The sequence below is a fragment of the Acinonyx jubatus genome, chromosome A3 (genome assembly GCF_027475565.1).
Source record: "Acinonyx jubatus isolate Ajub_Pintada_27869175 chromosome A3, VMU_Ajub_asm_v1.0, whole genome shotgun sequence".
Taxonomy (NCBI): Eukaryota; Metazoa; Chordata; class Mammalia; order Carnivora; family Felidae; genus Acinonyx; species Acinonyx jubatus.
The window spans coordinates 18563961-18576053 of NC_069388.1; the positions used below are offsets into that span (position 1 = coordinate 18563961).

A 12093-nucleotide genomic window follows, 5' to 3' on the forward strand; every position below is an offset into this window, starting at 1 on the left:
CCATGGAATCTTCACACAGGCCATTGTGCCCACAATGACCCTTGACTGAACCAGCTCACCCCAGAAAGGCACCAGAAGGAAAAATGTGAAGCCAGAACCTAGAGAGGCTGAGGCTGTCTGTAATGCAGGTCTAGGCACAAAAATCTGTCCTTAGAGGAGCAACAGAGACCACTGGGACATGGAGCCTGAGGCCCACTGTCAGCACAACCCTGGGGCTGAGTCCTCTTGGGATGGCTGGCCAGCCAATGACTGGAGAGCTGGGTCTAAGTGAGGCTGTCACAAACTAGGACTATCACTCCATGGCACAATTCACTCCCTATATTTCCATTTCCTCATCTATAAAATGGGATAGGACTCCAGACACACACACATACCCAGGACCCTTGTGAAGATTAGCCAAGAAAATATGATGAAAAGTCTCTGTAGCACTCAGCAGGAAGTCTATAATTGCTTTGTATTCATTTATGTCAGTATCTGCAACATAAAAAACCAAACATCAACCTGGTTCCTGTCACATCACCATGACAACAGACCCCAAAGCACTTCCCCACCCCTCTTTTTAGCCAAACTATCACCTTAGAAACCAGCAAGTGCCAGGTCCCATTTCACGAGTGGCAAAGTGAGAGAGCATGGAGTTGGGTCAGAATGAGGCCTGATGCATGAGCGGTGTGCATTTTCACTGAACCACAGCATCCCTCCTTCAGGTCCACAGACACCCTGAGGGTATGAGAAGTGCCTCTCTCCTTGGCCAGGCTACAAGCACTATACGGAACCCTAGCAGAGTCAGCAGGAAAAGGCCAGGTGGCAGGGATCACAGCTGGCAGCCCAAACTTCCTCAAAGCCTGCAGAGGGGGCTGCAGGGATCAGAACTCACCAACAAGGTACCCCCATGAATGGGCAGAAGTGGGGCAGCTTCAGCAAGAGGCTCCATTTACAAAGTGTGAACTCTACACAAGCATCTACTAGCATTTTTACTCAGACTTCTTCAACCTGGGCCTCCAAAATCAAAGGGCCTAGACTCCTTCTATAGTCTTTGCCTATGCTCCAAGCTGATAAGATCACTGAATCTGTATTTCTCTAGCTTATCTACCCTTGGGGGCTGGGGCCGTGGGTCCTCTGCATTCCTGCCACCAGCCCCCAAAGACCGGAGACACCATGGACTGGATTCTTCCCTCTTCACACCCCTCCCTTCTGTTCAGGCCCCATCTTACAAATAAGAAAGTCACACCCAGGAGTCAGATGTGCAAATCTCCATAGATTTACTCCGTAAGTTTTACTCTGTCATGTACTGTTCTATACGACAGGTGGGTGGGTGAGGAGAAGAGCTGAAGCAAAACAAAACCATTTCCTCCCTTTTTCCGGGTAGTGATCTAAGTGAAATGTGAACTTGGTCCCCATCCTCCTCCCTTCCTATACTCTCACCCTCTCCTAAAGCCACGCTCCACCACCCTCAACATTTCCAGTCCAGGGTTGAGGAGGACAGTCACAGTCTATTAATGCTATCATTATTAAAACCAGCTCACACTTATTAAACGTTTACAGTGTGTCAAGCACTGTGAGATGTTTTACATCAATTTTCCTATTTAATCCCCAGAGCAACCATATAAGGTGGATATATTACCACTCCCGTTTTACAGATAAGAAAACTAAGCTGAGAGTAGATAAACAATTGGCTAAGGAAAACACAACGAATATACAGGCTTCAAATCCAGCCTTGCCTTCAACCAGTGTGCTGCACTTACCCCTGCTGGTCACACACATGGTTTGAAGTGTTAGTTACCCAGGAAATCTCTATCGAGGAACCTCCAGCCAGTGCCACCAATTCAGCAGAGCAGAGGGAGCACCATAAAAGCAAGGATGGGGCTGTGCCTGGAGTCTATCTCAGCTCCCTGTAGTATCTGTCCTTCCTCTACTTTGGAATCCAGTCTCTCAAATCACTAAAATTTTCTCTTGATGGCTGACAGGGCTGATGGAGGCACAGAGGAAGGCAGCTGCCATTTCTAAGTTCAGCAGCTGCATCAGATCTGGAGCTTGTAGCTGAGGATGGCTGCCTCACCACAAGACTTTCCTTCCTCCCAATCTCCTCACCCATCTACACACGTGTACACCATACCCAAGGAGGTCTGTAGGACGTTCCTGTGGGGGTGTCACTTCCTGACCCCCCTCCTCCACATGGACCTGGTTCTAACACCAGTCTCTGGGGGGGAGGGTCCTTGCAGGAAGCAACCTACAACCTAGGGTAGCAGCACTATCTCTCACACTTGGAGGCGGGGGAATGGAGGGTAGAGCTGGGCGCCCATCCGGCCACAGCATAGGCATGGCGCTAAATGGAATAACATTGAAAGACCTGTGGGGTTTTTCAAAATCCCCTAACTCCCTCCTCCCAACTGAGACCTGCCCCAAAGCAGCCAAGCTCAGTCCTGAGAAGGCAAAGAGGCAGGAAACCAAAAGTAGCCGCTCCCGGCTCTCTGCAGCCATGGAATACAGGACGCAGTACACAAAGGGCTAGACCCCAAACTGGCTGCACGCTCTTGAAAAAAGTACCTGACTCCAAGGCACTGAGGCTGGCCTTTCTGGGCCAACCTCTTGAGAATGTGCTTCCAAGGGCAAGAGGAACCTGGACCCTTTACCAAGAGTCCTTGCCCTGGCTTTGGGTGACTGCCCACCCACGCAGACCTCTAAAATTCAGCTTCAGGACAAAAGCAGCAACAGGGGAAAAAAGCCACTGCCTTCTCTCAGGCTTTTCCAAACCAAACAGGACCACCTTCCACCCTCCCCAAGAGAGATGAGTAGAGCTGGCTCTGATCCAAAACCAACCCTACCCTAACATCTGCCTAACTTCTACTTAGGGAACCCAAAGGTTCCTTTGCAAATGGAGCCCAGCCTGGGGCCCAGAAAGTTTCACCAAGACTGTCTTTTGGGGGAAAAAGGTGGTGGGCGGTGACCGTCTGGTCTGGCCCCAGGTTCTGGGGCTGGGTGGGCTGACGCTGCCTTGGCTTCCCTCGCCTTGGCCAACACCACTCCCGAGCTAGGAAGAACCAGACCCCTGCCCCGCCGATCTTAGACCCACTAGGATTTTTAGGCCTCTGGGCCAAGCGCTTGGAACACTTCCCCCCCGCCCCAACCCCGGGCTGGGGGAGGGGGTGTCCTGTCAGGTGACTGAGGACCCGGATGCCCCCCGCCCCCAGTGACCACCCGGGCCGAGGCGGGGGCGGGGGCGGGGACCGGAGGGTGTGGGGGAGGGCCCGAAAGTTTATCCAAGTCACTCCAGCCGCGGGCCGCGGCGCGCGCAAGAGCCGGGCGCGGACCCCCGCGGCCCCCGCGCGCAGCGGGCCCCGGGAAGGGGGGGGCGCACTTACTGGCCCCCTCGATCTTGTCGGCGCCACGGCTCCACGTGATCTGCCGCGTCTCCAGCTTGACCTGGAAGGTCTTCCGTTCCGGCCGCTGCGACTTCTTGGAGTAGAACAAAGTCATGACGGTGCCCACCTCGAGGCTGCGGCAGAGGTGCAGCACCTCGGCGTCCGAGGGCGCGCCGGGCCCGCAGCCATTGGCGCAGGGGGACGCGGCGCCCGCCATGGCTCCGGCACTGGGGGTGGTGGTAAGGGGGAAGGGGGCGGCGGCGGAGGAGGCGGCGGCGGCGCAGGCCCGGCCGGCGGGAGCAGGCGGCTGTGGCTGAGGCGGCCGGCGAGCGGGCCCCGGCGGCTGCTCCTGCGGGCGGAGACGGGGCGGAGCCTGAGCGGGGGGCGGGGCGGCCCTGCAGGCTCCGCCCTGGCCCGCGCGCCGGGAACAAAGGCGCCCGCGCGCCCGTGGAAAGGACCCTCCGCCCGCCTGCCGCGCCTGCGCCCCGCGACCCCCAGACAGGCCCCGGGCGGGGGCGCGGGGCGCAATGGCGGCGGGAGCGCGCGCGCTGCTCGCGCTCAACCAGCTCGTCCTTCCGTCCCGCAAAGCTTCCTCACACTGCCCCCGTCGGCCCCGTCACGCGCGGCAGCCCCGCGCCGGCCCGTCAGTCAGTCGCACACGCATAGGCGGCTGCCCAGCCCACTGTCCCGCACAGGCCCAGATGCAGCCGTGTCCTCAACCCTGCTCCCTAAGCCCTACCCGCACAGCGGCCGGAAGAAGAGGTGAGGGTGCAGAGCGCCCCCAGGACCGCCGGCCAAACCCGGTTACCTGGGCGGGCTGCCCGGCGGAGGGAGCCAGCCAGGCCGGGCCGGGCCGCCTCACACCCGCGGCGGCAGCGGCGGCGGCGGCGGCGGCAGCGGAGGCGGGTCCTCTGCGCGCCCTCTCCGGGGCGGGGCGGGGGCGGAGCCGCCTGCGGATTGGCCGACGGTTTCTGACGGACAGCAGGCTTGTCCCGCCCCTCCCCTTCGGCCGCGCAGGGCTGGCCCGCAGGCCGCTCCTGCGACTGCCGAGACTCGTCCGCCCCGCCCCTGCGGCCAGTGTGGCTTTTGACAGTCCGGTCTTTTGGAGAAGCCCCCCAGTCCTGGGCGTCCCCTGTAGGGCCTTTAGACCCGTGGCCCCCAGTGGCCTAAATCTCTGCGCCTTCCACTCATCAGTCACTGCGCGCCCCACCTCGCTCTCTGCCTCCACGCGCCCTTGCAAACGCTCTCCGGAGCTTTGGTTATCCCAGACTAACTCCCCGCGTTTTCCTCCTTCCTTTCAGGTCGCTGCCTTTCAGCCCCAGAAATTTTTCTTCCTCTGGGCTGGGTCCTGAACCAGTTCCTAAGACGACCTGACCTTTCCCATGGCTTCACCCCCAGACCCAGGCACCCATAGCGCCAAATCTGTATCTCCCAAGCATCCCACTGCCGGCTCCACGTCCCTCTTCAAACTGCTCTTCCCGCTGTCGTTACTTTCTCAGAACATGGCCCCAGTTCTTCTAAGATGCTTGGGCCAAGACCCTTGGAGGTATCCTTGAGCCCTCAGTCAGCCTCCACCACCCAGCAGTCTTGTAAGGCCTGTTTACCACGGAATATCTCCACTCCTCCCACAAACCCAACATCTGTCTTTTCTCATCCAGACTATTTACCCTCCTTGGTCTGGCCTGCGTCTATTCTTCATGCTTCAGTCTTTAAAAAGAAATTTAAATTGTGATCCCCTACCTTTGGCTTCAAACCCTCCATGACTTCCCATTGCATGTAAAATTCACACTCACTCCTGTCCCAGCTGGTCCTGTGTGGTCTGGCCCCTTTCTTTCCCTCCCACTTCATCTCTCCCCACCTCCTCTTCACTCTCCATTCTCCAGCCACAAGGCCTTTAAGTGGTTATTTGAATAATTCACACTCCATCTTCCGGAAACCATTTCCCTAGACTTGCCCCTGCAATGTGGACACCCCTGTCACAGAAAAACTGAAGACACCTGTGGTCACAGTGGAGCCCATCTGACAGATTTTGAGTCAGGCAGAGCAGGACAACTTCAGAGGCGAGAGGCCCAGCAGAGCACCCAGCTGGTGCCAGAGAAAGATCCAGGCTTCTGGAATTTGTGAGTATGTGTGTGCTCAGACAACCTACCCAGCTGAGTGGTGACTAGTGCCTGGGGCTGCCTCTGACTTTGTCTTGGTGCAGTGGTAACTTGTGTGGGTTTGTGTTTTAATTCCCTCAAGTGTGGCTCCTAAGAAGCTGAGAATCCAGCATGAAGTTGAGACTCTTACAGGCTTCTGCCACTTGAAGGGAGGTGTAGTGGCTGAGATGGACTGCCACCTAGTGCCCACCCTTTAAAGTGGGAGGGAGGGCACTAAAGTTGACCTGGTACCCACCTGGCCTAGGCTTACACTTGTGGTTACACCTGATCCTCATAACCACCCTCTAATCAGGGATTATTGTCTCCAGTTTACTGATGAGGAAACTGAGATTCAGGTAAGTTCTACAACTTGCCCCAAGGCCACGTAAGAAACAAATGGGAATTTGAACCTAGGTCTGTCTGACTTAATACATTTTCTGCTTCACAAGGGAGCCTTAGTGGGTCCTGGTGGTCAGCAGTCAGTGGGCACAGAGGCTAGCTGGCCAGTCAGTACAGATGAGGGGAGGCTCTGGCCATGGTTGGTCCTGAGCACAGGGAACTTCACAGAACATGAGTGCTCCTAGAGTATGGCTTGGGCTGACTTGGGCTTAAAGTAGTGTGCCCCCTGAGCTTCCATGTGCTGGGCCTTGGTGCCATGTGTTGGAAGAAAAAGAGAAATCCAGCACCAGCCTTCCAGGAATTCAGACATTAAACAGAGAAATGGTGTTATGTAGGGACAGTGGTGATGGCGGGTAGGGAGGAAGAGCACATAGGGTTAGGAGATAAAACACAGGGAACACGTACTTTAGATCTCTCTTGGTAGAAATGGAAGGCGTTGCTAGGACTCAGCATAGGCCTACAGGATGTGAGTAGATGGCCAGGTGAATTATTAGGGGTGGGTTGGAGGAAAGTACTTATCAGGTGGATGTGACATCATATATAAAGGCCCTGAGGCCAGAAAGAACTTAAAGAGTGTAGGAATAGAAAGAAGGCTTGAGTTTACTAAGTGAGGGGGAGCATGGGAGGTGATGAAGCCAGGAAGATAGGCAGAGACTGGATGGGGCCTCTTCCTGCTTATCTGATCTTGTCCATATGTCCAGGACGCTCCCTCCTAAGTACTCCTGCCCCCCTCCTCCTTGTACTGACCTGGGCAGCCTGAAGGCTGTGATACACTTTTAAAATCTGTTTCTCCATTTTCCAAGAGCTTCCCAACACAGACCATGCTTCCTTGCTTTTGCTTTTGCCTCCAGGGCCAGGCCCCCAGGGGCTCCAGAAATCTCTGTCAACAGGAGCTCAAATTTTCAGCCTGCTGCCAGGCCCTTAATCAGAAAACAAGTCCCCAATTCCTCCTGGGACTTCTGAACCAGCATCCCAAGCCTCAGGTACCTCCCTCCACCCAAAGAGACTCAGGAAAAGCAGGGCATGCAGAGGGTGTGGTTGGTTTGGGCTTCCCCCAGCTCAGCATATATATGGGTACGTGGGTGTTACTGGCAAGGCGTGCAGCTGTGTTGGCTTGGAGGGAGCAGCCCAGAACCCACACAAGGCACACGCCCTGACATCACCCAGGCTAGCCCTGCTTGGGCCTATTTCTGTCAGCACTCATGCTTCAACATGCCCAGGTCTCCACCATCCCTGTGCCTGGATTCTGGGTAAGAGTCCCGGCTCGATGCCCCTCTGGCCCTGTGGGCCTGATCTGATAGGTGTTTCTTTATCGAAACAATTAGAGCAGCGCTTGGCATATAGTAAGTCCTCTATAACTGCTTTACCCACATTGGCTCACTTACTTATTATAGCATTATGAGATAAGTACTCTTATCTCTAATTTACAGATGAAAAAACTGAGACACAGAGAGATTAGGAGACATGTTTATGGACATAGAACTGAGAGGTGGCAGAGAGGGGATTCAAACCCAGGCATCCTGGCTGCAGAGTCAATGCTATGTTGCCTCTCATGTAGGTATGAACTATTTTGTTGTGTGTTCTCACCCTTTTCCTTAATACCCCTACCTGATGTGTTTTTTATTTTTAGTTATAGATATTCCTTGACTTACAATGGGGTTACAGCCCAATGAAACCATCGTAAGTTGAAAATACAGTAAGCCAAAAATGTATTTACTGGGCCTAACCTCCAGAACATCATAGTTTGGTCTAGCCTACTTTAAATGTGCTCAGAACACTTACACAGGCCCACAGTTGGGCAAAATCATCTAACACAAAGCCTGTCCTATACTAAAGTGTTGAATGGTTCCTGTAATTTACTGAATACTGTAGTGAAAGTGGAAAATAGAATGGTTGTACAGGTGCAGAGTGGTTGTTGACCTTGATCACACAGCTGACTGGGAGTCGTAGCCACTGCCCAGCATCATGAGAGAGGAGCATACTGCGGATGGCTAGCCAGGAAAAGATCAAAATCCAAAATACGGTTTCTACTGAATGCATATCGCTTTTGCACCATCATTAAGATGAAAAATTGTAAGTCAGACTGTCATAAATCAGGGACCATCTATAGTTGGTTAAATGATGTCACAGATTAGGTTCTTTGGGAAGCGGACTCTGGGGCAGAGATTAGTGTGCAGAATGTTTGTTAGGGAGTGCTCTTGGGACCAACACTGTGGAAAGGAGAGAAGGAAACAGGACAGGGCACAGGGAGAAGTTCAGCTGTGATGCAGGCCTGATGACAGCCACAGCCAACCTCCAGGGAGCTGTTTTGTCTGGTGCTGGCTTGAAAATGGCTGGGACTTCATAGCCCCACTTCAGTCAGCCCTGGGAAGAGCACAGCCTCAGTCACATGGCTCTCTGCAGCTGAGGTGATCTTTGAGAGCTGAGAGATCCTCCAGCAGTTGGGGCAACAAGTGCTTCCTTGAAGGAGAATCTGAGGGGCACATCGGTATACCTACCTCAAATGTATTCCTTTCCAGTCCTTTAAAAAAGTTTAGAGTATTTAAAACAAAGGACAAAAATATTGCACTCTAGAAATGGAATGTGCCATTAGAAGGAGGAATATAATATGGTTAGTATGGGTTAACGTGACTGCTGTTACTGAGAATTGAATGTGGCTGAGCTTCCTGGAAGGCAAAGCAAAAACTTTTTATTCTGGTAACATTCCCTGACGGAGAAAAATTTTCTTGGGTTTAAATTCTAAAAGAAGTTTCTTGGGGTGCCTGGGTGGCTCAGTTGGTGAAGTCCAATTTCGTCTCAGGTCATGATCTCATGATTCATGGGTTCCAGCCCCACATTGGTCTCTGTGCTGACAGCTCAGAGCCTGGAGCCTGCTTCAGATTCTGTGTGTCCCTCTCTCTGCCCCTCGCCTGCTCACGCTCTCTGTCTATCTCTCTCTCTCAAAAATAAACATTAAAAAAAATTTATGAAAGAAGTTTCTCAATTGGACACTTACTTGACTGATATAGTGTAGAATGTTCCCAGCAGATCAATAGCAAATGCTGATGCAGTTTTCATTTGTTCCTTGTAATGACTTTGCATGAATATAGAAGATATAATATACCTTCTATAGCTCAGTGAAGCCCTTCCACAATTGAGAGTAGGCAGAGTTATAGACTTGCAATCTTGTTTCCTCAAATAAAACTTTATCCTTTTTCTTTAAAATTTTTGCTTGGTAGTTTCTCATGTTAGGTGTCTGATCAGCCCATCTCTGACTCTGTAACCTGTACCTCAGTATATAGCTGGTACTCCATACTCACCTCAATGCACCCTGAGCTCCACCCCACAACTGCTTTTCAGACTCTTGACCTCTGGCCCCAATATCCATCTATGGCTCCAACTTAGTCGTTGGATCTCACACTTCTTAGGTCATGTTCTTCTGCTTCCCTCCGTACCTGGGATGGACTCCCAGCCCCAAGAGCCTCCTGTTTTCTATCACTCCAGGTAAAACCAGGCCTACCCAAGACTTGGCTTTCACTGCAGATTCTGCTTCCCCTTCGCTGAAGGGCTCCTGACGTAGGTCCCAGATGTTGAGGCAGGAGAGCCGGGCTCCAGATAAGGATTTTTCAGAGAGGTGGCAGGGAAACCATAATTGCTTCTCTGAAGAGAAGGGGAGAGCCCTTGCCAGCCATGGCCCAGGCTGACCTCTGTTTTTCCGCTTTCTCTTCCTTTCTTTAACAGACACTCCTGACGCTCCTCTATAGCAGTAAGACAGCAGAGATGAATCAGACCAAGTTCTTACTCTAGTTGTGGGTAAAGAAATGCCAACAGACATTTGTCAATAGATGACAATTCAGTGTGGTAAGGGCCCTTGGAGCACTGAGAAGGGACACTTGTTGGTGGGTGTGGGGGTAGAGCAAAGTGAGAGATAACATATATGCCTGAAGATATGGCAGCTCCAAATATAAGGCGATCAACTTGTTTATGCAATAAGGGCACTCCAGATATTTTGTGTTTTTTTGCAGCTAAAATATAAACCTTCTTAGAGATGCATGATTCAAATGCCCAATATAACAGTTTAAGAAAGAGGAGGGGGAGGAGCAGGAAAGGAGAGAGTCCTAAGCAGGCTCTGCACTATCAGTGTGGAGCTTGACATGGGGTTTGAACTCATATACTGCGAGATCATGACCTCAGTTGAAATCAAGTTGGACAATTAACCTACTGAGCCACCCAGGCGCCCCTGTGTGTGTGTGTATGTATACATACATATATATATGTATGTATGTATGTATACATATATGTATGTATATATACATATATGTATGTATATATGTGTGTGTGTATATACACACACACATATAGTATTTTAAATCATGTATTATTTAAAATAGTATATTGATGTATGAATATTGATTTTTCCCACTCTTGCCTGTCCAGTAATAAATTTATGTTCAAACTCTTTATGAGTCCTTGATTTCTATGTAAGGTTCACCATTAGGGCCACTTTGACTCATCTAATATAATTTCTGAAAGCATATCACCTTCACTGCCTTCTCAGTTGAGACCATTTTTGAAAAATCAGCTTTGAGGAATAACTTCCATACTAAAAAACGCATCCATTTTTTTATGTGTAAAGTTTGGTGAGATTTGACAAACGGATGCCCTCCTGTAACCTCCACCTAATCAAGATATGGAACATTTCCATCACCCTGAAGTTTCTTGGTGCCTCTTTGTAGTCCATCTCCGCTGCCCCCATCTGGCAGTCACTAACCTACTTTCCATCACTAGAGTAGTGGTGCCCATTCTGGAATTTCACATACTTGGAATCAAGGAGTGTGTACCCTTGGTCTCTGTTCAGCATGTTTTCGAGACTCATTCATGTTGTTGCAGAGAGAGTACTTTTCGGGTCAGTATGTTATGCTATTACTAGAAATTTTAATCTAAGCATCATTATCTTTCATATATAACATTAAAACAGGTTTCATTTCTCCCAGGGGTATATATTACTGCATAACTACTTAACTTTTATGGAAAATTTCAAATGGATCTAAGTGTAGACAGGACAGTATAGTGAGCTTCCTTGTGCCTACCAGCCACCTTCAATTATGAACTGATGGCCACTCTTGTTTCATGTCAAACTCCACCTACTAACCAGCCCCTTCCATACTGACACAAATCTTAATTCTGTTATATGTATTTCAGTGGTTTTCTGAAACTGTTTTAAAAATATATATGTATGATCTCTACCAAACCTAAAAAAAAATCAATACCGTATTGCTATTAAAGTGACCTTTGAGAGGCTTGTTTATACATAATACTTGGGATTGTGAGAAATAATTACTAAGTCTGTGGTAAATTTCTTTGCCTCTTTGTTTACTGATTTTGTCAGGGGACTACTTGTAATCGTCCAAAACTAGCTTGACTGAGGTCATTTCAGGGTAATGTGTTTTCTCCAAAAAGTGCTTTTTGGTTCAAAACAAGTTGAGAGAGCATCCCATTATATGAGGGATTCTGTAAAGACCAAAATGTAATAAGTAAATTCTTTTCTCAGAATACACGTTTGTTTTTTTTTTTGTTTTTTTTTTTAAGTTTTCTGAGGGGGAACTACCTATGTTTGGTGTATTTAGGAGAGGATTTCAGTTGGTAATTTACCAGGTGTGGAAGTGAGAGAAAGGAGTGAAGGATGGTGGCTCCACTAGACTCTGGTTGAGGGGGCAGAGTGGATGGAGGTGCCTTTCAGTAGGATGTGAAACAGCCCAGTGGCCGTGTAGTTGGTACTGAGCCGAGTTCCAGAAATTGGTAGATCTAATAGCCTGGGGACCTGGCCCACAGCTCCACCATGGGTCTGGAGCTCAGGAAAGGGGTCTAGGCTGGAGACAGAGGTCTGGGAGTCATCACCCTCACATGCAAATGAAATTGGCCAGGCCAAGGAGACAGTCACAGCAGCCAGGCCTGGGGGGGGGGGGGGGGGGGGGGGCGGTAACCAAGATGCAGCAGACTGGCGGAGACTGGAGTAAAACCAGGAGAGGGGGCCATCGTGGAAGCCAAAGAGAAGTGCTTGGAGAGGGGAGTGGGCGCGTATTGTACAATTCCATTTGTGTGTGTGATGTCCAGAAAAAGACAAAGGTATAGCGCAAGTAAATTTAGTGGAGGCTGGAGGTGGGAGTGGGGATTAACTCTTAAATGGGCACGAGGGATCTTACTGGGGAGGAGAATAT

The 12093-nt window shown here is 50.7% G+C and overlaps 1 protein-coding gene across 4 annotated transcripts in view; it reads right to left on the reverse strand.

Annotated features, from left to right (window-relative positions):
- PLCG1 (phospholipase C gamma 1) overlaps positions 1-4282 on the reverse strand; it is a 36971-nt gene extending 32689 nt beyond the window's left edge. Inside the window, exons 1-2 of one of the 4 annotated variants that reach the window (XM_053199949.1) lie at positions 4168-4282; positions 3360-3708 (exon numbers count right to left, since the gene is read on the reverse strand). In XM_053199949.1, the coding sequence (XP_053055924.1) occupies positions 3360-3576 (217 nt within the window). In that variant the 5' untranslated portion in view covers positions 3577-3708; positions 4168-4282. Of the gene's footprint in view, positions 1-3359; positions 3709-4167 lie in introns of those variants that run through there. The other 3 variants (XM_027070093.2, XM_027070094.2, XM_053199950.1) reach the window with 3 other exon arrangements.
- Between the last annotated feature and the right edge of the window lie 7811 nt (positions 4283-12093).